Source organism: Macadamia integrifolia, chromosome 2 (genome assembly GCF_013358625.1).
Source record: "Macadamia integrifolia cultivar HAES 741 chromosome 2, SCU_Mint_v3, whole genome shotgun sequence".
NCBI classification, from domain to species: Eukaryota; Viridiplantae; Streptophyta; class Magnoliopsida; order Proteales; family Proteaceae; genus Macadamia; species Macadamia integrifolia.
Window position 1 is genome coordinate 43,959,941 of NC_056558.1, and position 27,519 is coordinate 43,987,459.

At 34.5% G+C, this 27,519-nt stretch overlaps 1 protein-coding gene across 1 annotated transcript; it reads right to left on the reverse strand.

Moving 5' to 3' along the window:
- Window positions 1–1,450: 1,450 nt before the first annotated feature.
- Window positions 1,451–7,875, reverse strand: LOC122071825 (polyamine oxidase 2-like). The gene is made up of 10 exons (XM_042636245.1): window positions 7,407–7,875; window positions 5,855–5,970; window positions 5,647–5,735; window positions 5,422–5,535; window positions 4,888–4,975; window positions 4,414–4,499; window positions 4,210–4,312; window positions 3,312–3,409; window positions 2,796–3,225; window positions 1,451–2,121 (listed from the first exon to the last, which is right to left on the reverse strand). Exons 1-10 carry the CDS (start codon window positions 7,444–7,446, stop codon window positions 1,816–1,818), a joined length of 1,470 nt encoding a protein of 489 aa, XP_042492179.1. The 5' UTR covers window positions 7,447–7,875; the 3' UTR covers window positions 1,451–1,815.
- Between the last annotated feature and the right edge of the window lie 19,644 nt (window positions 7,876–27,519).

A 27,519-nucleotide genomic window follows, 5' to 3' on the forward strand; every position in this document is an offset into this window, starting at 1 on the left:
TTATTTATTAATTTTCCAAATAAAACATGATAAGTCTGAGAGAAAAATAAGAAAAGGCCAATGTGAAAGTTGTAATAAAAGTATAATTTCAGATTTGTGGAGAGATGCAATTTTGGACACACACTAGAGATGAGCCCATATTATAGCTCTCGCTTATCCAGTAATTTCAAAAACAAAATGAAATAAAAAAAATTAGGAGGTTGGAAAAAAAAAAAAAAAACTGAATGGTAGGTACTATACTAACCCATCAATAAAACCTGGAATCATAATTATTATGCTGTTTGAATGGGTAAAGTTTCCAATTTCAACATCTTTTATAACTGTGGTGATGATCTCTCTCTTCTTCTTTTTTTTCCGTAAACAACTATAGTCATTATCAAATTTACCACAATTTATCACAATTAAATCATTTTTCGCACCATTCCCACTTTCTAACTATTCCTTTCTTTTTTTTTTTGGGTGAAACTTTCTAATTACCATAGGTTAGATTTTTTTTTTCAAGGGAAAGAGATTGGGATTAATTCGATTTATTGAATTAATTCTCAATTCATGTCTATATGACATTATTCTCCAATTAACTTGCCATTAGTTGGCGGTTACTCTTGGAGAATCCAAGAGAGTGCAAGGGTTGATTTTTGGTCTATATAAATCCAACCAAATACCTTGCAGAGACATACATATCACACATTGACACTCCATATATTTCTACTCTTTGCAACTATACAAGTCTTTCTCTTTCTTCTATTTTCTCTAAGTCTTCTGTAAGGTTAGAAGGGGCTGCTGTGTTGTAGCTTTTTGTTCCTAGAAGGGATTAGAAGAACTGTCTCATCTTCTAATGGAATGTTGTTTTATCTTGGAGGTAGAGATGCAGAACAACTCTTAGCAGTAGAGGGCATCAATTACCTTAAATGTAGTACTACAAGTATGACTCAACTTCAATTCTGATCGAAGCTTCTTCAGTTGCTGTGGTGGTGATTCAACATCTATTTCAAGTTTTTCTCATCTCATTTCAGCTAAGGATCAACACTGCAACATCATAGTTTTTACTGCAAAAACTTTGTATTGCAATTTATTTTATTTTTGTAAGAAATTATAATACAATTACCCAACATGTACATTTATGACTACATCTCAAACCTCCTAAGAAGTGTATTGCTAGATTGATAAATCAAGTGAAATATATAACAAGTCATAGTATATATTGACAAGATAACACATTTGCCCACTGGCTCCAGCTGGGATGTGCAAAACAAAGACTTGATTCTAGCATTTCACCGAATCTGGTTATACTCAGTCAATTAAAACACGTGGAAAAAAATTTCAAACACATTTTAAGCACTATTTTTTTTTTAATTGCTCACTTCAAGGGATATTTAAGATAACTAATGTTGATAAGGACACCAAAACCACAAAACCAAATAGAAAATGGGGAAGAAAGAGAGAGCTGATGTATTACAAACTAATTTTATTTATCGTCCGTATACCATTGTCATTCTCAACCAGTCTCAACGTATGTTTTCAGACAAGTGAGAGCTACAATTTTGAAATATATCTATATATATTATGAATGTATTGGAATCCTAGTCTCACCCTCTTTAGCAAACTACAATAGAACATAAATAAATTAACTGTCATACAGTTCTAACTAAGCTATGTTACATCGAGGAAAGGACCATACACATTACCCCATATGCTTGAGAAATCCAAGAAAAAGGGGTTATTTTCCTACGTTTCCCAGGCACCCAATCGAATGGTAATTACTGTGTTAGCCAATCCAATGTCAACATAGATTAGGTATAAGAGGGTTGGCGATGGCTATATGCGAGAGATTAGCAAAGGCACCGACAAATCCTCCTCGTCCATGGCTGGGTTGAACAGATCCAACTCTCCATATCGTTCCAGGACACGCATTCTACAGTCTTCAGCAGCCATCAGTCCGGTGGAGTATGCTCCATGCACAGACCCTGGATAGTTCATACTTGTTGCCTCCCCAGCAAAGAATAGATTGTCTACAGGAATTCGTAGCCTCTCATACAAGCTGTGTGATTTTCCAACTAAATCATAGCTGTAGGAGCCAAGTGAGTTAACATCTGTTCCCCAGTGAGAAACGAGGAACTGAATCTGCAAAAGGAAACAAATCGGAGTTAGAATTATTACTCAAAGGTTGCACCACCATACTCATAAATGCCAATAGCTAAATGCACAAGCTGAGAAAGCTGTCTGGGGATCTTAATGAGGGAAGTGGAGGCTAGCCAGAAGTACCTGTAACTTGCTCCTCAGTCGTGAAGATGGCCCCAACATTATTGAGGACCAACCAAGCCCCACAACAGAAGAGAACAAAGGAGGAAGGGGTTAACAACTAAAATATATCATTTAAAATTTTTGCCATGGCAGAGAAAAGCCAAATGGAGTAATGATCTCACTGACCATCATCATCAGTCAGTCAGTCAGTCTACATTTACAGTAGCAATAATTTAACCCTCACCGTATGTCGGTTTCCCATTTTACGAAACTATCCAAAGAACCTGCTGCTTTACAATTCACAACATGAACTAAGACCACAATTTGATCGATATAAATAAACAGTCTGGTCCTGAGTCTCTAACCACCTTGTTTGTTGTAATTTTTTAGACCATAGAAGGTGGCCTGTGACCTAGTCAAAGGAGGTTAAATCGCATTGTTGGGAAGGGGCATGGATGCTAGAGGTAGAAGATCAATGTTCTAGACCATGAAATTCATTAACCGCTGTTGACAGAAAAGACTCAAATGGTGGAGGGTAGACTCAAATAGTTTACCGGCTCAGAAGCATCAGGAAGGATCTTCTTAAGTTGCATAAAAGCAAAATTAGCAGCAGCCTCATCTGACATCTTCCCGATGTCTTGGGCGAGTTGACCTGCAGGCATATAAACAAGGACAGGATGCCCAGTTGCTTTGTGGAGGTTTAGGAAGTAGCTGCATTCATAAGAAGTTGAAGCAACCACACCCAGGAACTCCACATTAGGCCAGAAAATCTTTTCAAAGTGCAAAGCTATCTTGTTCTCTATCCCAACACCAAGGTTTGCAATGGCATCTTCTTTCCAATCGGGTAGTTTTGGCTCAAACTTTATGGTTTTGGCTTTCAGAACACCAAGGGGAACAGCAATAACAGCTGCATCTGCTACAAATGTTCTTCCATCCTCAACCGTAACTTTCACTCCATTGTACCGACGGGAAATTTTTGTGACCCTGAAAGTAGAATTAGGGTAAGATGATGCTAACTACATCAAAAATGCTGCAAAATCAAGAAATCAAGTGAACTTCCAAATATATACCTTTGGTTCAAACGTATGTCCAATCCTTTGGCAAGAGTATTTATAACAGGGAGATAACCACGGACCATAAGCCCATGACCTCCAGGGAGAAGTTCTTCCTGTAAGGTGGGGGGAAAAAAAGAGAGAGAAATAATCAACATGAAATGCAGATATTTACTCACATTAAGAACTCCTCAAGTGTGCACAAGTGTACATGCAATCACAGAATGTTGAGTAAATCCCAATAAATACTTCAGCAAACTGGACAGACTTCACCAGTACAATAAGCCAGCCAGACAATCTTGAAAGGCATTAGTATAACTAAGATGAGGTTTGGAAACTAGAATTAATTAATAAATTCAAGATAAATTCAAAATTATTACAAGGATTACTTGATCCAAAAGATGCAAGAGATAAGAGTCGCTACATGAAATTTAGTCAGAGAAGCACAGTAGCCTGTTGTTTTGCTAATTTAGGAAGTGGCATTCATTTAGAGGATAATCATAATGTTTTTTGTTTAATTTGGTCTGCAGATCATCCAATAAGTCATTAGATTCTGAACAATATAAGATGAGAATTAAAAAAAGAAAATATAAGATAATATGTGCAGAACAAATCGAACTTCAATCCTAAAAACAGATCCTTGAGTAAATATCAAAGGCAGAAGCAATAAGAATTTCTTTCATATCTATCTTAAAAAATGAAATACAAAAGCAGAAGCAATAATAATTGGAGAAATGTCCTCTCTCTCATTAATCAAAGATGATATAAGACTAAAATGTTACGGTGGAAATTACTGTTTAGCAACATGGACAGTATTTGAATTTTTATCTAATCCATCAAGTTGTTAGAATGCAAGATTATCTTTTTTTTTTTTAAATAACAAATGGAAGATCTTGATAAAAAAGAAATGACATACCTGATCCCAACATCTAAGTGAGATAGTATCTGCATCAGCAGCAAACCAACCTTCCATCCTACATAAGTACCACTGTAGTACCTTATAGGGAAGCCCTTCTAGCCTGCAATCAAACTTGCAGTTAAAAATTCTGAAGACTTGAATATTATAATAAAACAAACTTTGATAAACAATGGATAAGCATAAGAATGTGTATCCACAAACCTGAGATCTGGCCTCCTTTCAAAAACAATACCAAGCGCACGGAGTATAGACATATCTTCACTGTGCTCCTGTCTTACTTTATCCGTCTACAATCATTAAACGGCAGTAACTCAGAAAATAGCCATTAAGAATAACACAACAAAAAGGCAACAGTGTTTTCTCAATTAAATGGGAGGAATAATAATCCTCATTTGAGGGAGTCACTGCCCTTATGAAGCATTTCATATCAAGTGACACAAATGAGGGACCCTTTGGTTCCATAGCCCCTTGACCCCTTCACAATGGGAGCTCATGGAATCAAGTAACAAAGGAATATAATACCACCCACCAACTACTAGTAGAGGTCACACAAAATTCAACTTAATAAAAATAAAACCTCAGGAAACCACTAATTAAGGAACATATATTTTTTTGCTAGCATGCACATAAAACAAGCAGCATATTGGCAGTTGATGAAAGGATAAAAAGACATACCTCACTTAAAATGCTCTCAAATGCCAGGCCAACCTTGGTCACTAAATCTTGTGGAACTTGATTCCCATCCATATCAAAGAGTGCATAGCTGCAAAATAGAACCATGAGAAGTTTAAACCAGAGCAAAGGAACAATGAGAAATTACAGGCTAACACACATGAGAAACCATCCACTTCATCCATGACTGTCATTGTCTAGTCCTATGGAGCATAAAATTCCAAGATCCATCCTAATCTACCATCCACATGATAAACACACAAGAGTAGAACACTCAGTGGGTAGACCAAAAACAGAGCAGTAGAAACTGTAAAGTCAAAAAACAGAGCAGTAGAAACTGTAAAGTCAAAAAACAATCTGATGGCAGATCCTAACCATCTCAAAATTGGATCAGGAAAAGAAAAACTCTATTAATGGATAGCTAAGAAAATTTGATTTGCATGGGCTCAAAGAGGCTGTCCAACTCTACTACATGCAAATCTAGCATAAAGTCATAAAACATAAGATATTGACAACAAACAGGATCAAAGTTCTTACCTTTCCAAATCATGGTCATATAGCACAGAGTTATCACCACTAGTACGGTAGAGAGGTAACCCCAATCTTCCAATGATTGGTGCCAAGGGATTCTCTTTGCAAACACCATGCAACCTGGAATATGATGGAAGAAATGCATTTTTTTCAGAACTGATAGGTGGTTTCCACATTTTAGATCAAAAGAAGTGATCTTTCACTAAGAAAATAAGAAGAAATGAAAAATACCATGATGCACCCATGTCGACAGGAAAACCAAAAGAGTAGTCAGTATACACCCGACCACCAATTCGATCCCTTGATTCCAGGAGGACAACCTGCAAGAGAAGTAGGATAAGGTTTATAAGAAAGAGCACAACAATTCCAAACTACATGTATGCAATTCGCAAAGTTGAAGTGAGAACAAGAAGAGCATGATGCAGGTTGTTAGTTTAACCTGAAAAGAGGCATCATGAAGAGCACGAGCAGCTGCAATGCCAGCAAATCCACCTCCTATAACAATGACAGAAGGCGAGCGGGATTGCCTTCCCCCAGCATTTGAGTAACAAGAAGCTACAAGAAGACAAAACAGTTGAACTTAAGACACTAGAAGGTGAGGTGAAATATTGATGAATATTAATAACAGGTCGATGTGTGCATGGAAACATTAACTCAAAGGAAAACACACAATATTTTAAAAAACGAAATTCAGAGGTATTTGAGTAAAAAAAAAAAAGAGGAACCAAGTGCGTGAGGCTCCCGCAACCGCATGGTCTGGGAGGGGCAAATGTACAGTCTTACCCCCTGCTTCGCAAGAGATGCTGTTTCCAAGGTTTTTGGTTTAAAACAAACCCGAAATTGTTAAACGCTTCTACATCTAAACTTGTGATTGTTTGTTCCCATGGATAGATGCCTTGTGGTCATGCTTTATAAATGAAGCACTAGAATTTCTATTTCTCCCACCAAAAATTTAAGAACAAGAAAAAGAGTGAGTGCCAAGATTGATGTAAAAGAAGCACTCAAACAAAAACCACAAAGTACTAAAAATTAGATTCAGAGGAACTTTGAAAAATATAAACACAAAACAGTTAAATGCTTCAATATCTAAAATCAAATATTTGGTTAAAAAATCAAATCCATGTCAAATTTAGGAAGCTGAGAATTTAAATAATTAAACTCTAAAATTAAAATTTCAATAAATTTTGTAAGTTTCTTGTAAGAATTTATAAGACTATTAAAAAAATATAAGAACAGATTTTAGGCTTTTAACTCACCAAATATCTTTTATTGGGTACTCATGTCTTTCTTGGAATTTAGAAATAAATAAGTACTGCAAATTTCTTTAAGAAATCCAACATGTTTATGAAAAACAATTTTTTTTTTGGTCATGTGTTTTGAGTACTAAAAGTGACAAAACACTGGCCTTTTGTTTTAATTTATCTGTTATTACTTTCTTCTTCTGTGTAAAAAACAAAGCTCTGTATTCAATTGACTCAGAAACCATTGTCATCTTCTCTATGTTCCAATTACATCATCCACTATACAGGGCTATCTTATACCTTAGGCCACTGCCATCAGTAATATATGCAGAACATCATGATGTATGTATATAGAAAATCATGCTAAACTATGTGGATGGTAGTGCATCCACCTATGTATGCAAATATTTTTCTGAATGCATCCCAATGGGCATCTACTTAGTATGTTGATCTCACAATGAATGTATGCAAGCATGTCATTACTCGTCATGTCGTATTATCCACTAGAACAGTATAAACAAGAAGGTAAAAGGCGTTAACAATAAGATCCACGGTAAACCAATTACATCAAAACATCAACCAGCCCAGAGGTCCCAGAATAAGGAACACTGATTAAAGTTCAGATTTTAAATTACTTTCTCCGAAGGGAAGGAGAACCTAATTTAAGAGCTAGATTTTCCAGGGATCAAGCTTCAGATTGATGAAAGTGAAACAGAGATAAGAGAGAAAAATTAAATTAATTCCACAAACCTCTCTCCATTTGACGATTACTTTGGTCTCTGGACTCCATATTGAGATGATCTTTGACGATTAAGATGATTAAAGCTAGAGTTCAACGGTTTCTCAAATTTAAACAACGAAGGAGGTAATTGAGGTGAATAATGAAGAATAAAAATCAGAAGACAAGTGATGAAGTGATTTGAATTCGAAGAAATCCCCAGGTTAACGAACCAGCTCATACGTATAAACACAACAACGGACGCACCGATCTCGTTGTTCGGTAAACTTCGCCGGGAAATCGGCGAATTAGGCCTCAAATATGCAATTCTAGCTGAAAAATCCGAACTTTCCCATTAAATCAAAGGTCGCGAATCAAGATCTTTAGGTTTTCTCAGCAAAATCAAAGAGTTTCGTAGCAGATCAGAAGAACGAGGCAGCAGGACACAGGAAGAGCGAAAGAAAAGAGGAATTCTGGGCGCACGATGATGCTTGCATTCCGACCTTTTCGGTCCCTTTTATAGTGTTTTGGATTTCAGAGGTGGCTTTTTCCTTTTCTCTCTCTCTCTCTCTCTCTCTTTTATTTTATTTTAACTTTGAAAAAAGAAATTGTCTATTTTGGGCAAACTGAGTAATCAGTAATTATGTTTAGCAAAATAATAATAATAATAATAATTAGTAATTATATATATATTTTTTATAGAATAGTAATTATATTGGTTATAACATAAACAAAAAAAAACAAAAAACGTTTCTAATGTTTGAGATTCTAGTTCAATCTGCACCGTGATATATCATTTTGGTAGAAAGATTTATGAGTTATTCAATGTGTAATTCTTTTCCTTTTATAGGAATAAGTTAATTTAAGAAAGCGAATAATACATGTAACTTCGGTCCCCATTGTGAGTGAGAAGGGGATAGAATAATCGTGTGTGTCTAGTTAGATCTGGGCTTACAACATTTTAATGGATATAAGAATTCTGATCAACCAAATTGGATCTCCTCTATATGTAGGTTCATCTTAGCGTACATGTGCATGTAAAGATCTAGCACTTGACCTATTTTATGTTGTTTAAAGGATAAAGGATAAAAATGAGTATATATGAATAAACAGAGACATGTTTTAGATCTCACATGTATGTCTAGACGACCATACTTCTAGAGGATTCATTATCGTGACCAACTAGATGATAAAAAAGAATTAAAATGAAATGTTTTTATTTATACATTAATGAGAAATTTAGCCTTTAATAGGTACATATTTACTGTTTTCTTATTTCTTGGAGAAAAACATAGTTTTAAGGGTTTAAAGCTTTCCTCATACATTGGAGCAATACCCACCAAAGTTATCTAGAAGCCTTTCAACACAATAGTTGAAAAAGACTACATAAGAAACGTCATTGAAGTAACCCTTTACTCAATTGGCAAAGACCAACCTAAAAATTAAGAGGTCATGGGTTTTACTCACCTTGAGACTTAACTACCAAAAAAAAAAGTAATTCAATATTGTAGCTTATATTAAGGTTTCTTGTTTGTATATCTCTTCTTTTCATCCTATGAAATAACATATCTACGTCATAAATAAAAACAACTATGTAAACACCGGTCTAACCTAGTGGCTGATGTCATGAAAATTATGCTAGATTGGACTGGTGGTTGGATCACATCAAATCAGACCTATGCCTAATTTCAGCTTTGCATCTTGTAGGGTTTCCAATTCTACAATTGAATATATATATATATATATATATAGGTAGGATACTTATTGAATTGATCATGATAAGTTTTGGGCCCTATAGTCCCCTATGTATTAAATCTTTTCTTGAATGTTTTTTCATGTATTATATGACAGTTGATCAGACTATTCAAAGTTGAATTATTAATGAATCATCAAAATGTTATTGCAAAACATGATAAATCTATTTTTGCTGAAAATACCTAATGGAGAGAATTTATGATTTACGAATTTTAGAAAATATATAGAGTTTGTATAGGCAACCTAACTTTCTTATGTCATTAAGGAAATATTTGTCTATTTTCCACTATATATTGGCTTAATTCATGTTTTGATCAAATTAGTTGAAGAAGTCATCCAGTTTCCAAATATGTGTGTCATAATTTATTATATATGAGATGGGGAAAATATACCTTAGTTTTTTTTGAAAAAAAAAGAAAATCTTAATCAATCAATAGTTTTTTTTCTAAAGTAAATAGAGATAACCATAAGTAGTGAATGCCAGACCCTAATATTATTATCATAAAAATAAATAAATAAATAATATTGTATCAGTCCCATGAGGATGAATGGTATAACCCATCAAAAGTCAAAACTATTGGATAGAATAGGTAGCTCCTATATGTTGACATGTATTGGATTTTTTTACCTTCTATATAATCACATGTCAAATCTTAGGCCTATCATTAGTCACATGGTTAACCATGAGTCATGACTCTTCAATTTTAATATTCCACCGAACTAAAATGTTGACTTCTTAAACTCGAAATAGTAAAAGGGCTTGAGAGGTGACAAAGTTGTTTACTTTTGTTCTTGGGATAAAGGTTGAAGCATTGCAATTAAATTGGATTTATATTCTCTTGCATTTGTTGTTCTTTCTCATTTAAAATAAAAGGACTATGTAACAAAACACCTCTATAAGTGTATTTAGCACATTTTACATCCCTCCATTCTCCACTCCCCCCACCCCCAAAAAAAGTGTATTTAAATTTAAAACATGTAATATTCTTTTGTTTGTTGGTTATCTTATCCTAAAAAATTCTTTTAAGTCAAGGGTATACAAATGTTCTCTAAATCATTTGAAGGTGTACTTATCCTTGTCATTTCTAGGAGTTGTTATTGTTTCATATTCTTTTCAATTACATATGTGAAATGACAATATATTACCTTCATAAAAAGAACTTGAGTATGTTATACTAAAAGTACAAAAAAAAAAAAAAGTTAAAATTTATTTGAATTCTAAGGTGTAGATACTTACCTCTTTACTTGAATGTCATAGGATTATAACAATCTAGAGTAATAACTAAAAACAACAATTTTCAAATTGTCTTTTTTTTTTTTTTTTTTGTAAAAAAAAATTGCCTTGATATCTAAGAGTAACGAATGTATTTCTATGTCATAAATTCAATAGTATACAGACATGATTTGATACATTTGATTTCAATGGATGAGATGAAAACATGCAAGAACCAGAAGGTTATTACAAAGTTTTTGTTGAAATATTGAAAATGGCTTGCCACCAAATATTAATGCTTGTTTATTGAATAATGAACCCTCAATTCTCTACAATTGATTGAATAGCCATTTAAAATTTTATGACAACAAAGAAAACGAAACCAATCAAGAAATGGCCAAGGAATGGGACCAACCTCATTATTTCTATGTTATAGTTAAAATCGGGAGAAGGGGAGGAAAGAAACAAAATTTATTATGAAAATGAATAATAGTTTGCATTAGAAACCCCTATTGTTGTTTTCAGTAACATGTAAGAGATTGTTATGGAGTTTAGTTTGAGTTTTATTTCTTCATTATTACTTTTCAAAACAAGAGGAAGAAATGTGTGCCTATAAAAAATTCTTTGAACTTTTATGTACTAAATAGATATTGTCTACCAACTACCATTTTTTATATCATCTATAACATCCTTATACTACAACACCACTAAATATCTATTACTTTATATATTTTACTTTTTCGGTCACATTTTATTGCATTTTTCATTTTCATAGAAACTTTTGTACGATAAAGAATGGAATTTCCAATTATAGCCTCTCTAGGATGTAAAATTTATCTCTTCTCAATATCCTCATAGTGTATGAGACAAATGTAAGCATTTCGATCAGGGTTATGTTCTATGGTTACAATTCTACCCTCTATGTTTATTTTTTATTTTTTATTTTTTTTTAATTATTCCGTGTGATATAATATAATTCACTTTTGCTCTAATAAAGACAATTGTAATTGTACCAAATCTCCTTCGATACAATAATTTATTATGATTTTGATATCGGTATCCGGTATCACCAAATTGACACCCTTAATGAAACATATATTGCCTTTACCTTTGGCCTCCAATACAAAAAATAACAAAAAAAACTTGGCTTCATCTGTACCTGTTAATCCACTCTACTAGTTCATCTTTTTGCACAACCCATTTTTATTGAGAAATCACTTAAGCAACAAGCAGTACCTTATTTCGAAAGAACCGTCCCAAGAAGCAAAGCACTTACACAATATTCCAAATCGATAAAATTGGCTGCCTTTATTACTTGGTTTTGTATTTCTTTTCTTAAAGAGATGCTAACCTTATTAAACGATCAAAATTAGCTCAATAATTTTGTCTTTTACGAAAGTTGCAAATGTGCAGTGCTCCTCATCTAGCTTAATATACATTTTGAAATTCCTAAAATTTTTTCTCTCTCTAAGTTCATTAAGAAACACTGCTAATACATGTTTTAGGAAAGCATATAAATTTATATAATATTTGCAAATGTGCAAGGATCTCCCTTTCTTGCAATAAGGAAAAATAATAATAATAATAATAAAGGAAAATTTTGGGAAAGATATGTGATAATTGCTATGGCTTCAATGGTTGTTTTTTCTAACAAAAAAAAAAAAAAGGTTTGGTATACCATAGTGGAATCTGTGAATATGTTGTCATGAAGACTTGTTATTTTTTTAAGGTCACCTTTGATTGTTGCTATATGACAACATAGTAATTCTCGTTTTCTTCCTACCAAGAAAACCAAAGGATGAGATAAGATTGAAGAAACTATAATCCCCTGCTTGAAATTGTTGTATTTGACATTTTGATTTATATAAAAAAAAGGAAAAAGAAAAGAAGAAGATGAACGGAAAGGGAAAGAAAATTTATGTACAACACATAGCTATTATAATTAATTGGGCTAGTATACATGGTTGGAGAGGCTGGGCCTTTATCTAGGTTACATACCATGACAGTAGATTAATTGACTCAAATTTCTAAGCCACTATTACTGAAGCCTGCCTAGTTGAGTTTGAATGGCCGGTAAAGATGGATTACCTGGGCAGTCCAACAATTCAACATAATCTCTGAAAATGGGTTTTAGTTTTTATTTTTTAACGTGGGATTTCATAGGGAGGCTGACTAGAACAAATTCTTAATTGATCTACACACTTAAATATGCCATATGGTAGGTTAGATAGTGTTATTTTGGATAGGTAGATCTCTTGTTCCCTTACCCACTCACATGTTAAGTTTCATCCAAAAAAGTTTACCGAGTGATATGTAAAACAAAGTATCAAAAGATAAGGAGAGGTCCGATAGTAGTTGGTGTATTAATAGATGTGTTTGGAATTGCATGGGATGCATGTCAATACACAGGAAGATAGTTGATTGAATTAGGCTTTGAAATTTGATGTGTGGTTAATCCGACCATATTATCTCTATCCAAAGTTTAGAGTGGTCACATTAGTTTTTCACATGTCACAAATAGATGCATTAGATCAAGTGTTTCTCTCATACTTGCTTTGGCTTCTTCTTTGGTAGATATAGAAAAATATAATTATCTTAGGTTTGATTTGTCACAAGTTTTAAAGAATAATATAAATGGGGACATAAGACATTGTTCTGTGGAGTTGGATGAGACATAATCATAAGTTTGATGATATTTCAAACACTTCGTACTACATAGAGAAATAATTATTCCATTTATATGTTTTATTACTCTAAACCACAGACACATTAATTAGTTGATGAAATAGAATTTTTTTTTTTAATAATTATTTAAAGTTTTTCTTGATATATAGATCACTCTAGAGAGCATCTCTATTATTGGATATATTATATTAGTTGGCCCATGAAATTTGAAAGTTGATTCATATATATAGTGCCCTTTTCATTTATTAATGATCTCTCAATTGTGAGGTGTTGATCTTTTTCAACTGAGCTATCCCTTAAGTTTGTATGGTATTGGATTAGTTCAATTATTAATTGGAATTACTCGATTAATCATATATTACCAAGTGGCAAGGAAAAAAAAAAAAAGTTAAGGTCACCTCCATTGTTCTTCTCATATATTTTACAATATTATTAAAAGATAGCCAAGAAAATAAATAAATCTTTCCATGTTAAATTTTTTTAACATTTTAACATCTTAATGTGGAGAAACGTGAGAAACCATCTTCCTCATACCGACCTCTACGTTTGGAAGTGGATAAAACAAAGCTTAAAGGACAATCTTCCAAAATCACAAATTGTCTACTCTTTTAACCAGAAAGGAACTTTTAAGTAAAAGGGCGTTTCTCCACTTGTTTTTTTAATATTTTAATTGATAAGTGACGTTCACATGTTAGGGTTAAAGGGATGTTACGTATTGATGGAGCACACTCATGTGGATTTTATAATTGTTCGTTAGACTATCACTTACCAATAACTAAATAAATAAATTAATTAAGGAGAAAGTATAAGATCAATTTTTTTTTTTAAATCTTTTTGATAAACCAAATCATCTGGTTTGTGATGCCATATACTACACTTTCTGATCGGATATTCCCAATTTCCCATCATTGCATCACTTCTTCATATTTATTTTTTCTAATAGGAAAAGGATTGCAACCCCGCTGCCACGCTGGTGTATATTTTTATGTACCCTCTTGTGTCTACTTGTTGATTCTCTTTTTCTCTCTCTTCAATAAACCCTTCTTCTTACTAGACAATTTGTGTGTGGTGAAAAACTACAGTCAAGTATTGTAACAATCCCTCTACTTTTTGTTTTTCTAAATTTTTAATAAGCTTAAAGAATCCCTAGCATAATTATTCTCCTGAAGCTTCGTAAAGGTTTTCTTTATATATAAATAATAGATAGGGATTCTCATGAGATGAGGTAGAACCTACACACCACAATAATAGCGATATGAAGAATGGTATTATTCATATCGGACCACATGGTTGGCAGCAGAGGTAATCCTAAAGAATCCATGCAAGAGGGAAATAATACTCCATCAAATTTGAGATTCTTTTCCGATAAAAATATATGGTGTTTTAATAAATTAATTAAATAATCAAATAACAATTTCCACACCCCCTTCATGCCTTCAAAGCACCTTGAGGAAGGAGAATATCGATCATAGCATGATTATAAGAGCCATCACTGCTGAAGCATATCCACCTTTCTCATTTACCAAACTAGCTAGTTTCCAATATGTGAAGATCTTTTCAAGCCAATCTTCATGATAAAGGCACCACAGAACAATTCCCACTGGTTTTGTGATAAGCCGTTAAAATGTTTCAATGATAGGAGGAGTGAGATGGAAATTAAGGTTGGTGAATTTGGAAAAAATCATAGTTTTATCCGAGTTTTTTTTTGGGTAAATGATAAAACAACCAATCTGATGGTCTATTTGACATCAAATTGCTATGAGTGAATGAGGTCCACATGATGTGTTAGCAAGATGAGATGTCCTATACATTTGTGACAAAATTAATACACTAGTAATCTTAACAAATTTATTACAATAAGAACTTGTAAACTTTGGTAAACATTAATTTCCTTAAACCTACACAAAAACAAGAAGATATTTACTATGTGATGAGCTATATGATTTAGTATGCTTCAAACACAGTGGGAATAAGAAGAAGCATCATGAGGTTATTTTTCTCAGTTCACTATATGATTTAATTACTGAAAGAACCCTTATCATATGTGCTTAAGGAATTTTTTAGATCGGTACACTATAGAAAAGGGGAGAGGGAGAGGGAGAGGGAGAGGGAGAGGGTGAGGGTGAGGGGGAGGGAGTGATAGCCAGGAGAACTCAAATTCGAACTTGAGACTTCCTGGTAAGTGTGGGCTTAACGCAACACGATCTCACCAACTGAACTAGACAATTGTTAGATTGAATGTTATTCCCTAGAGAAAAACTAATTAAGCCTCATCCCGCAAAAACAGATTTACTATGCAATACATAACAGGCCCAGGCAAGGGTAGCTCAAAGCCTATTTTGCAATACACACACACACACATATATATATATATATATATATATATATTACAAAGGAGAAGGAACAAGAAACAAAACTTTCTTGCAACAGCTTGGTATCTTTGTTCAACCTAATCATGGTTACAATTGTCCATGTCAGGCTACCAAACCTATATACAGAAGAAGATTTAAGTTCTTAAAAGCATCGACCATGAACAATGATTTTGGCCCCTTTGAAATGGAAGTTGCTTTAGAAACCTAATTAAATTAATATCATACAAATTGTATCTGATCTGGCCTTATTCAAAATCTAATTGCCCACTTAATTATTAAGAGAAGCCCTTTTGGACATTGTGCATTTGGGCAACCACATTGTTTAAAGATGATTTGTTTTTGTTGTTGTTCATGCCTCAAGTTGCCCAAACTATCTTAAATTAATAAAATGCTTTTGAAAAGCTAAACCCAACCAAAAACATTCAATTTTTAATCATTTTAAAATCACACTATTAATTAATTAATTAAATTTTTTTTTTAATGATAGTCCATTATAGTTATTATATAAAAAACTAGTCTATTTTAGTTTCTTATTAATTCATTTGTGTCCACTTTCACATACCATTGACATGGTGCACTATAGATTATTCTATTCTTTCCCTTCTTTCTTCAAAACCATATACAACTCAAACTGGTCTTCCAGTATTTTGTAGTCATGGACACTAGTACGTTGTAATTAAAAAAATATTTTGAGTCTCTAAAAAAAATATGAAAAAGAAAATATGTGCCGCCCTTGTGCAGATTCTAATATCACTCTCACATGATAAACAATACACACCGACATTTGTTTTTTCTCCTTTTATAACAATGTGGGTCTCACGCATAGTTAGCAAATTCGGATTCGGAAACTATTCGGGCGCAGAATTATTCGAAAAAATTTGATTGGTTAATTTAAGGATTCGGTCAAAAAAGCGGACAAAATAAAAATCGGAGTCGGATTCGAATTCGAGAATTATTCGAATAAAAATATAAAAGTCGGGCAAAAAATTCGGATATTATTTTTATAGTTTATTGTATATTTTTTATTTATCAAGTTATTAACTTGATTTGTATACTTAGAAAGATCAAATTACTTTATACAATAAAGTAAAAAAACTATGAAAAAATTGTCATTGAGCGATGGAAGCAATGGTTATTGTAATCCAATTGCTACTCATGAAATAGATTATGCCCCAAAACAGTGAAAGCAAGATTACAACTACAATAAAAAAAAAAAAAAATTGACCACAAAAAATTTTCACTATCCTTTTGCTTGGGTTCACAAGACCCATATTGCACTAAGATACACTAATTTTTCAAAAGTAAAGCAAAAATATAAAAGAAGATTGATCGATACAGCGATATGAATCTGTCCTGGTCCCCCGAAACCCCAAATTATCCATCAAGGCTTGATATCTCCCCTATCTTAGAATAAACTGATGAAGTTATGAGAAAGAAATGAAACAAATAGTAGATTCGTACGATTGTTACAGAAGAATTAGGTGGAGAAAAAAGATGGGAAGAAGGAGGCGGAAATTTGGGGGGGAAGAAGATGAAAAAAAAAAAAAAAACTATTTCGGTGGTGGGTACCGTGGGTTTCATATATGACGTTTTGTTTTTTTTTTAATACTGTTTAAGTGGACTGAATAATTTGGTTTAATTCGATTCGGTCTGAATTATTTGCGTTTTAAAATAAAATTAGTAAAAAATGCATTTTTTACCTAATTTTATTTTTAATTCCGATTCGGTCAGAATTTTTTATTTAATTCGAAAAGCCAAATTGTTAACTAGGCCCTTACGTGGATGATATTATTTTCTAGACCCCCATTGGTGTAATATGTAAATTCCTTCTTACATTTTACATCATGGGGAACCGTCTCCCCCAAAAATATATTCAATTTATTGAAGAAATTAGATTTGAAACAAAATAGATTTCATAAGGCTATTGAAAACACACAGACAACCTGTCCCTGTTTATCTTCCTTCTTTTTTTTTCCGACAAGTGTACCAGCAACACCATTGTTGGTGTACGATGTCTTGTATTCCGTCACAGTTTAATCCAAGGAGTATTGGTGCAGGTGCCTCTACAAGCAAGACGGTGGTCCCACTAGCCGATTAGTGGGCAGTGGGGGTTGCAAGGGGGGTAGGAGCCCCCTGCATAGCAGGGGTGTGTGCCCCCAGCTCGAATTTTTTATTTAAGGATAGTTTTGTACTTTTCGGATTAGGGTTTTTCACTTTATATTTGTAGTGAGAGTTTCTTTCTCTGTAATGCAAGAAATACTGAGAGGTGTGAGAACGAGCGCTATAACCCTATTTTCCATTGATAGTGAAGTAGGATCTCATCTTACCGAGGACGTAGGCAATCTTGCCGAACCTCGTAAACCTGTGTGTATTGTTTATTCTTATTTTTTCATTATTTTTTGCATCGTTTTAGAGTTGCGTTTCTACACACGATCTCCCTATTTGCCTCTATATTTGCTTTTACTTCTACATCTCTTTACAGATAGTCATGTGATTTGGCTTTGCTTAATTTTTCTTGTTTATATTCGTAGGGGTATCATGAATTTCTTATTTTAGGATCACTTCACCCTTCCTCCCTTCCTTCTATAATAATAATAATAAAATAAAAACACAGATAAATATATCACTTCATATGAAGGAGGAGAGATAGACACACTAAGGTATCAGTGTATGCTATCCAACTTGGCAATGTTCTTTTTTTTTCAATAAATAATAAATAATTTACTTAAAAGTTGATGAGGGGCCGTTCAAACTAAAATAGTAAGGGCAATGAAAAGAGGATGCGGTGAAGAGGATTTAATACAAATAAAAAGGCTTTGAACAAATTGATGAGATGGGTCAAGGAAAGAATGAGGTAGATGTGTAGAACTACAATACATCGGAAATTTTGAGATTAGGGGGAGGGGGGGTTGAAGCTAACATTATGCAAAGTGATGCTTCAAACATAATGGGGAGATACTCTTCTGAGTCAAACACAATATTTCCCACTTAGCCACTAGAATGTGATGCCAGCTCACCAAAGTGCTACTATGTGATTTCCTCTTTCTTTTTTCCTTTTTCCCTTTTTTTTTTTTTTTTGGTAAAAAGATAATGTAGTAAGAGCATGGTTTTAAGTATCTCCGATACCGATACCGATACGATACCCTCTGATACGTATCTTAAATTTAGTCGGTCGATACGATACACACCGATACGATACATTGAATTTTTTAAATCATTTCGTATCGATATATATCCTACAATACATATCGATATGCATCAATACACCACTAATACACATCGATACGATACGACATGCCTCGATACGACTATGAAAAATATAAAATTGAGGTAAAATGTACGTTTCTGGTATGTATTGGTACGTATCGGTGAGTATCGGTATGTATCGATCGATACGTATCGGTATATATCAGCACGTATCGGTGAGTATCGATATATATATATCGGTACGTATCGGTGAGTATCGATACGTATCGGCGCTGCGGTCATATAATGGCCAATATGGGTAATTTTTCAGAAAAAAACGATTTTTTGAAGGGTTTTTGTTCCAAAGTTGCTGTCAGCCATATTTCTCTCTAACTAAAGTGGAAATCAAGGTTGGGAACAAGGATTTTACATTTATGGGACAACTACACCTTGAATTCTTAGTACGATACCCTCAATTTAGTGTTTATGCATAATACATGTTATCAATAGCTTTTTTTTAACAAATTCTTTATGCAAAAGTGTTTAAAAAAATGTTTCCTATCCATTTATGTGTGTATCTTTAGCGTATCTTAGTGTATCTCCGATACGATACGATACCCTCCGATACGTATCTTAATTTTGGCCGATCGATACGGCGACCGATACCGATACTTTAATCCTTGAGTAAGAGTTAATCAAATTGTCTTACATGTTATCAACAATGCCTTCCAGGTTAGAGGAATAATAGTATTATTAATTTTTGTAAAAATATAAAAAAAAAGAACATTCAGTAAAATGAGCGACCGAGTGTCGAATGTCTTGAATGATTAGAGAACCATCCAGCAGAGGAGGTTTGACATATTGTTTATGAGGTAGATGAGATCAATGTTGTTTAATTCAGCTTGAACTTCGAGTAGACATATATATATATATATATATATATATAGAGAGAGAGAGAGAGAGAGAGAGAGAGAGAGAGAGAGAGAGAGAGAGAGAGAGAGAGAGCTAATCAGACGACAAGAACTTTCTCAAGGATCATTGTTTGAAATGAATTTGGCTCTGAAATTGCTAGTCGGAAGGTCCCATGGTGATCATGAATGATGAAGCCAAGGCATCAAAGTGAATTACTCTTGGTGAGCTGCATCACAATTTACTTTTAAAGAAACCATCGGGAGTTAGGGTGTCAATTCGGTTTGATATAATTATTTGGTACGATATTGGTTTTGTACACTGCATATATACCCTATGCTAATACCATATCAAATATCTACTTGGTACAAAAATCCTCATATCAATATAGCTGTTTCTTTACCAATATCAATATTGATGTTAGCTATAGAAACAAAAACCTAAAATGATATTGAAAAGAAAGGGAATCTTAAACAAACAATCACATAAAGTAAAAATTCATATAAGGGAAAAGGACAGGAATGCTAGCGAGTTACCCAGGAATTGGGTATGCTAGCGAATATATACCGTTGGATTAGATAAATTACATCAATACCATTGGGTACTAGTTATCTTACATAACCTACCTAGCCTTGACGCTCTACCGTCACACTTCTTCTCCCTCACTATCTCCGGCGATTTCCCATCCCTCGCAGCCGTAGCCGCTGACGCCCCCAAGTCCAAGAAAGCTCAGACTTTCTCACTTGTCAAATTCAATGTAGGGAAGCCGGTCGGGCCGGAGCGCACAACAAAGGAGCTCAAACATTCTCGCAATGGCCTCTGTTCAAGCGTGACATCTCCTTTCCCTTGCAACCCCCCCTCTCTCTTTCCCTGCAATCCGGACTAATCCTTTGAATAGAGAAGACAAAAGACCAGATTTAGAACTGATTTCTAGTTCACTCTTGGGATTCCATCTCCCTTTGGACAAAAATATAAAGTATAAACAATAAAATTCTGTAGCCATGGTTGTAGTCGAGGATTTGGAGACAAAGGAAAAGCTTTGCTTAGGATTCAATTGCATTAAAGTAGAGAGTCAAAAAAGTACTCTATTCTACTCCCCAGAAATCTGGTTTATTCTAGCAAGCGATATGTGAAGCCCTAATCGCGACTTGGAATACCCAACATCAACATGCTTTGGACCTTCAAAACTTTTTGCATGAGTGACCCTAGTCAGTCGTCGGAAACGTCATTATTCTTGAGTGATGGAAAGACTTAAAGAGATTGGAGCCTCTCCACCAATGACTTTTGGATTCAACTCCATGAAATTATTCCCGAGCTTCGGGACAAACCTAGCCTTTCGATTACTCACAAAAGATTGGCTGCACACCAGTAAATCGTGCACATCACTATGCTCTGGCCAACATATCCGATATTTCAGAGCTCGCACCACCCTGGACATCACCAAACCTCTGAAACCCTCTCCATCGAGATTAGGGTTTAAAAAATCAGTGAATCAGGACAAAAGACAAATTTTCACCTAAAATTCAAAGTTGTGTAAAGGGTTTCACGAGGAAGGAAGAAAGAAGTACTTAGTCTTTAGACTTTAAGATGAACATGGGAGGAAGATGGAGTTGCAGACAGCTAATTAATACTAATTTATTACACAACTTGGGAATAAGACAATTCACCAGAATCCATCCAATTAACTCCGATTAATGATCGGTTTCATGATTTTTTTATCGACTTCAGTTCAACTGATTTAGATCCTCTTTGAAGCAACAGGGTATCTCGCATGCATTTTGTCTGGAGATCCCACCGGAGTTCACTTTCTCCGGCTGGATCTGGTAAAAGGAATGGTTTTTCCGACTGAGAGAGAGAGAGCGAAGAAAGGGAAGAGAGAGAAAGAGAGAGGAAAGGTGTAGCAGCAGTGGATTGGAAGTTTGTATATCTTCTCTTCATCCAACGGCTTAATTCAAGTTGATCAAATCTTACGGTCAAAATCTTGCTAGCATTCCTAATTCCTAGGTACTACGCTAGCATACCTATCCCTCTCCCTTCATATAATTCAACAAGATTATCTAGGTCGATAGTAAAATAAAATCTAATCCATTATAAATGAAGAATAAAATTACATCTATTCATTTTCACGTCTCTCAAATAACAAAGAATAAATCATCACTGCAAATTTATGACGAAACCTATACAATCACACATTACCTGTGATTACCCAAAACCCTTGCAACAAATTTTATAGCCTTGTTTGGATATTTGGAGATGGTTAGTTAAAACTTGAACATCAAAGTGTCGAGAATTATAATTTTGGACCAGATGTGCTCGGCAAAAGTTGGTGCATTTGTACGTTGGACAGAGACATTAAACTGGTTCTCTGTTTTTGTGCCTCTTTATTAAAGTAAGAAAATCAAAACGATCAAAAGGTCAATTAAGGCGTACGAAGTCCACATTATGACCAACCACATGTAACTTTTTGGTTGGTTGGTACCAATTTTGTTGAAAGAAACTGATGAAGGACGGTGGCATGGAACCCATTTTTCCCCTGCATTCATAGAAACATGAAAACGACAATATCAGAATCACAATCAGATTCCACGAAAGTGAAAATCAACGGGACCGCGTGGCCACACCTCAGAGACACAGACAAACACACACATAGAGAGAGAGAGAGAGAGAGAGAGAGAGAGATTTGGACCTTATTGATAGGGTGGTCTAGTGACTCTGGCCCATTTTCAAATATCTTCTAACCTATGGTTTTAAAATTATGATTTGATTTGGTTGAATTGTCTGAGTTGATTTGGAATCGGCTGGACCCGGTTTCAATTAAACCTAATTTTATGCTTATTGAATCATATTGAGTTAAGATGAGTTAAGCTGAGTCAAGCCAATCCAACTAAATAAGGGTTTCAAATGGTTGTTCAGATTGTTTTTTGTCGATTTTTATATATATCAGGTCATGTCAAAATAATATTGATAAGTTCTATGGTCTACAAAAGCAAAATCAAAATTGATAGTTAACGGTCTAGTCAATTTATTTCTTATCGATTTCTTCTAACAGTTCTCCAATGGTCTATTATTGATTGTTGATCATCTTAAAAGTCACATTTATTCAATAACACAACAACTGTTAACTACTATCATTTTCAAGAAGATAGGAACTAAGAACGTCGAACCATCACTTTTACCTAAACTGAGTCCAATTGCCTAGCTGTCTGCCAATGATCTAGAAGCTACCGCCAGGTCATTGTTTATTCTTCAATCAAACCAATCTCAATAGGTTTAATTTTTTCAATCGAATCCGGTCTCATTTTTGTCATCCCCACAACTAAATATAATGGATTCTAGCTAGGACAATTCTACTCAAATAACATTTGAATACAAATTGATAAGAGACTGAATCAGTCAACGATAGATACTGGGACAATTCTACTCAGATAATATCTGAATACAATTGATAGAGACCGATTCAGTATCTGGTTCCACTTTTTAAAAATTTGGTCCAACCTTTAATAATGGAAGGAATGGAAAGGACAACATACATTTCCTGAGAATCTAATACGGACATTACCCCATTAAACGTGTCAATTTTGGGTTTCAATATAAAGGCATATGTGGGTTTTAGTCCTGATGACAAGTGGAGCTTTACTAGCCATATTTGCAATGTGGGAAAAAAGTTGTGTGGACTTAAATTATAACGATCAATAATGGCTTTAACTACACCTATTTAATGTGGACGTGGTACGATTTCATATTGATCATAAAAGGGTTAATATTGTATTACTTTCGAAAGAGATTTGATATGAATTATATGGTCATGGGTTTTTTCATTTTATATAAGGCGATTTATGAGATTGAGTTCTTTTACATTAACTATCATAAAGCAACTCTCACGAGTACATTATTTAATTATTTACTTTTAGGTAAAATTAAAATACATTATCTGTTGATCCCCTATCCAATTGGCAAGATCAATTGGGAAGTGGTACTCCAGCATAATCCGTGATCTTATTTTTTAGGTGGAATCTAGTTCCAATTCCTCTTTGTTATATGTTCGAATCAATTGTAAAAAGGGCATTGTACTAATATTCAAACAATGGCACTCGTTGTCTTATCTTCATATCTTACCACAATACCACTTGTCATGTTTTTTATTTCACAAAGGAAGGATAAGTAGCAAACATATAGGTCCAATATGTCAAAAACATGTTTCTTGATGGTGTTTCCTTTTTTAAAAGAATATTCGGATGTGGATTTGATATAATTTTACATTGGGGGGTGGGTGCTAGGGGAATGTAGAGGCTGCAGAGGGGAGGGGGAATGACTGCCCTGTTCTCTATCAAAGGTAATACTATATGTCCAATTGATATTTCTACGTGTGCTACAGTTTGCCTATACATTGGTGCAAGAGTTGTACTTTTAGACAGAAAACTTTCTCCATATTTTTTAGAAAAAAGATTACTATATTGCGTATGTCTTGCACTAGCACGAGGCCAATGAGAACACAAGCACATGCATTCAACAAGGGCAAGGTCCTCATTTCACCTTCCTTGTATCTGAGTTCATGGACCACACGACATGACAAATGTCCCGGGCCCTTTTTCATTTTTTAATCCCCCGGACAAGGGGAAGAGCAATGAACTTTTTATAGACATTTTGGGTTATGGATGCCTTTTTCTTTTTTTCCACATGGATCGGACCTTTACCTTGCTCCTTATAAAGTAGACCTGAAGCTTCTGTATTCTCATGCGGATCCTTGAGAAAGTCACTACAAGTGTGATGTGGACAAGTTTACCTTAGTGGGCCATGAAGAAAGGAAGCTCTCTTACCTATAATATAACAAATTATTCTTTCACACCAGTAGGAGACACCAGTAGTCGGAGCTTTAGAAGTTAAAACTGCCACGTGGTAGATTTTATAGGGTCCAACATTTTTGTTTAAAGGATAGATCCCTAGATGCTCACAATTGAGATTTCACATGGCAAAACATAGTTTTAAAATCTAGGGTTATGAGAGACTGTACAGTAAGTTTGTTCATACATATAAGGAGGTGTTCAGTGAATTAGACTCCAAAACTTACACATGGTTAATCTAGACTGTGGCCTCTTCTCTATCCATCTATCAAAGTAACATGTAAAAGTGTGCGTAAGAAAAATTCCTAAGACTGAGGAATATAGGAACCTCTTTCCCTCATAATTATTAAGAATTGATAGGGTATTATAATTTGTCCACGACTGGTAACATATCTTATGAGTATCCAATAACAATAATAACAAAGCATTTTCCCAACTTAATGCGGTCGTCTATATAGATCCACGACTGAGAGAGATAAAAAGCAAAGAAAAAAGAATAGGAAAAGAAAAAGAAAAGAAACATAGTAACATAACACCTCCAGGACATCAGACTTAAATGTGATCAATAACATGAATCTTTGCCCTCCAAACAATTTTGTTTGACATACTAGGACCCAGGCGTAGCTTATGCATGTCTTTTCTTACCAACAGATCAATAGTAACTTTATGCCTACCACTCGCTCTTTTAGTTTCTGCAATCTGGATTTGATCACTCCTCCTTGTAAGAGCATTCCAAGGTTTACGTTGAATATGACCAAACCACCATAAGCAACATTCTCTGAGCTCTAACTTGATCATCCTTCACTCTATCTCTCATAGTTTTGCCACACATCTATCTCAAAATCATCATCTCTGCAACACTTAATGTATCTATGTTACGCTTCTTAACAATCTAATATTCTATTCTGCCCTATATATCATAGTCGATCTTACAATTGTCCTATAAAATTTTCTTTTAAGCTTATGGGTATCTATTTTATTTTATTTTTTATATTTTTGGTACAAATTAGTATCCCTTATTTGATTATTAAAAAATAGTTAGAAAAAAAAAGGACTCTGTTTGAGAGTAGGGATTGTGCCCAGCACAAAGGAGAGTTAAATGATCATCATGTCCCATAAAAGTCAGAATTGCTCACAATATTGATGCTTCCACATGCATACATAATTTCACATTGGCCCCTGTACTAACATAGGAGCAACACTCTCGGATAGAGAACTCTTCCCCAGAAAGCTAGCGTTCTTCAAAGAGAGAAAAAACTACTTGCAATGGTACGTAGGTTGTTTAAATACAACACGAGCTTAACCTGAGATATGTTGAGCTAGTTGATCATAGGCTTGGACTCAAGCATGGTAAAGTAATGGGCTCAGCCACCTAAGGGTTACTGGACCAGCTAGCCTAGAGAGGGACCAGTTTGAACTTGTACTTTATGCCTATCACCTAGCCTGAAAGTTGGGTCCCACTTAGTCAAATTTTAATGCTTGCAAAAAGAGGACCATTTGCGGGTTTCAAAATGCTTGGAAAGGTTATGGGTGGCTCCGACAAAACTTTAGAACTAAGAGGTCAGGCCCAGCCCAAGCCTAACTGGCCTCTGGCTAGAGCATGCCTGGTCTGAGCCCATAATGGGCGAACATTTTCAAGCTTGGAATCTGTATTGGGAGTTTCTTCAGCAGTGTAAAGGTTTGGTTGGGCTATGAAAAACCCCCTAACAAGTAGCAAATGGAACTTCCATAATCTGTAGCATGCTTATAATAATAACATATGGAAAACATATTATACCAATTTAACACCTAGACACTTGATGTGGCTATTCCGTCCATTAAATAGAAAGGTCATAGTCACGATTAGTCACATGTCAAATTTAAGACCCTAATTCAATCAAATACATACAATTATACATGTATTTGCATGCAAGCCTATGGACCACCATTGTGCATCCACCATGCATGGTCTTGGATTTCAAAACTTTAAATTGCCACAATGAACAAATTTGTTGGATGGACATATCTATTGTGCTCTATATGTGGAAGAGCTATATATTTTTTCATTTTTTTTATATTATTTTTTAGGCGCTAGGACCCTCAAAGCATGGGAATTCCTCAACGGGTAAAAAAGATTCCAAATGTTGAGAAGATCCTTAATAAAAAAAAAAAATCCCAAAGATCCTGATGAAGCAATAACAAAGCTCGAAATTAGATTGAAGGAACTTGACAACCATTTTTTAATAAGAAGAGAAGCAACTTGATATCAAGGAAATAGTTAAAATTGATTACATTATCAAATTTCATCTTCAAATTCAATCGTTTATCCTCCCATGATGACCTCTCATGCTTATTCATGCAGCCCCTTATATGGTATGGAGCACCCTTTGATAGTCTTGGATTTTCTTGACATTTGAGTAAGAAACCTTAAGGTGTGGCTGTCTAAAAAGAAAAATATCAACCCCACTTGATCTGCCACATGGCAATTTAGACCCCCAACCATAATCTCTCTATAGATGGGAAGTATAAATTTTGCACTTCCATATTTGGCATGTGACATCCTATCTAAACAATACTGAGCTCTTGAATGGAAAGATGATCCAGTTCATTGGTGAGTGTGTGTGAAGTTCAGAACCTCATTTGATTGTATTGTCTACCTTTCGTTGCACATGTTCCATTAATTGCACGTTTCGGTAGTCTAAAGTTGTTCATAGCTATGTGTTTTTGCACAATTTTTTGATTGGGTTTTCTTTCATCCACAATAAAATAAGAATCACTTCATCCACCACTTTTGGTCTGGCAAGGATATTTCAAATATTCGTATTATGAGAGGAGTAATGGTGGGTGAAGAGATTCTTTCTTACACTCCAAGTGCAGCTCTACTAATCCGAAGGCACTATGTGTTAATAGATGTCTTCAGTTCGAGTCTTTCGTGATTGATCTGTCATATATGTTAGGTGTGACTGTGTATAATCAAGATTTACTTTTGGACATGAACCATAAAATCAGACAAGTACAAAGATACTCGTTGGAAAAAAAAAGAAAAAAAAAAATCTTGATCCACCACTCATGAGTCATGTCTGTCGCTGCTTTAGTGATGAATGTGTCCAAAATTGGGCCAGCTTTACCGGACTCGCACCAATTGGGTGGACACAAACTGCGGTTCTCACCCTTCCACGCAATTTCTCCATTATTGGTATGGACA

Excerpts from the sequence above, each read along its gene's own strand:
- LOC122071825 (XM_042636245.1), bottom strand. The coding sequence starts at position 7,446 with ATGGAGTCCAGAGACCAAAGTAATCGTCAAATGGAGAGAG. Across the intron at positions 5,736-5,854 it reads TTCATGATGCCTCTTTTCAG|GTTGTCCTCCTGGAATCAAG; the intron begins GTTAAACTAACA and ends CTTCTCTTGCAG. Across the intron at positions 4,313-4,413 it reads GAAAGGAGGCCAGATCTCAG|GCTAGAAGGGCTTCCCTATA; the intron begins GTTTGTGGATAC and ends GTTTGATTGCAG.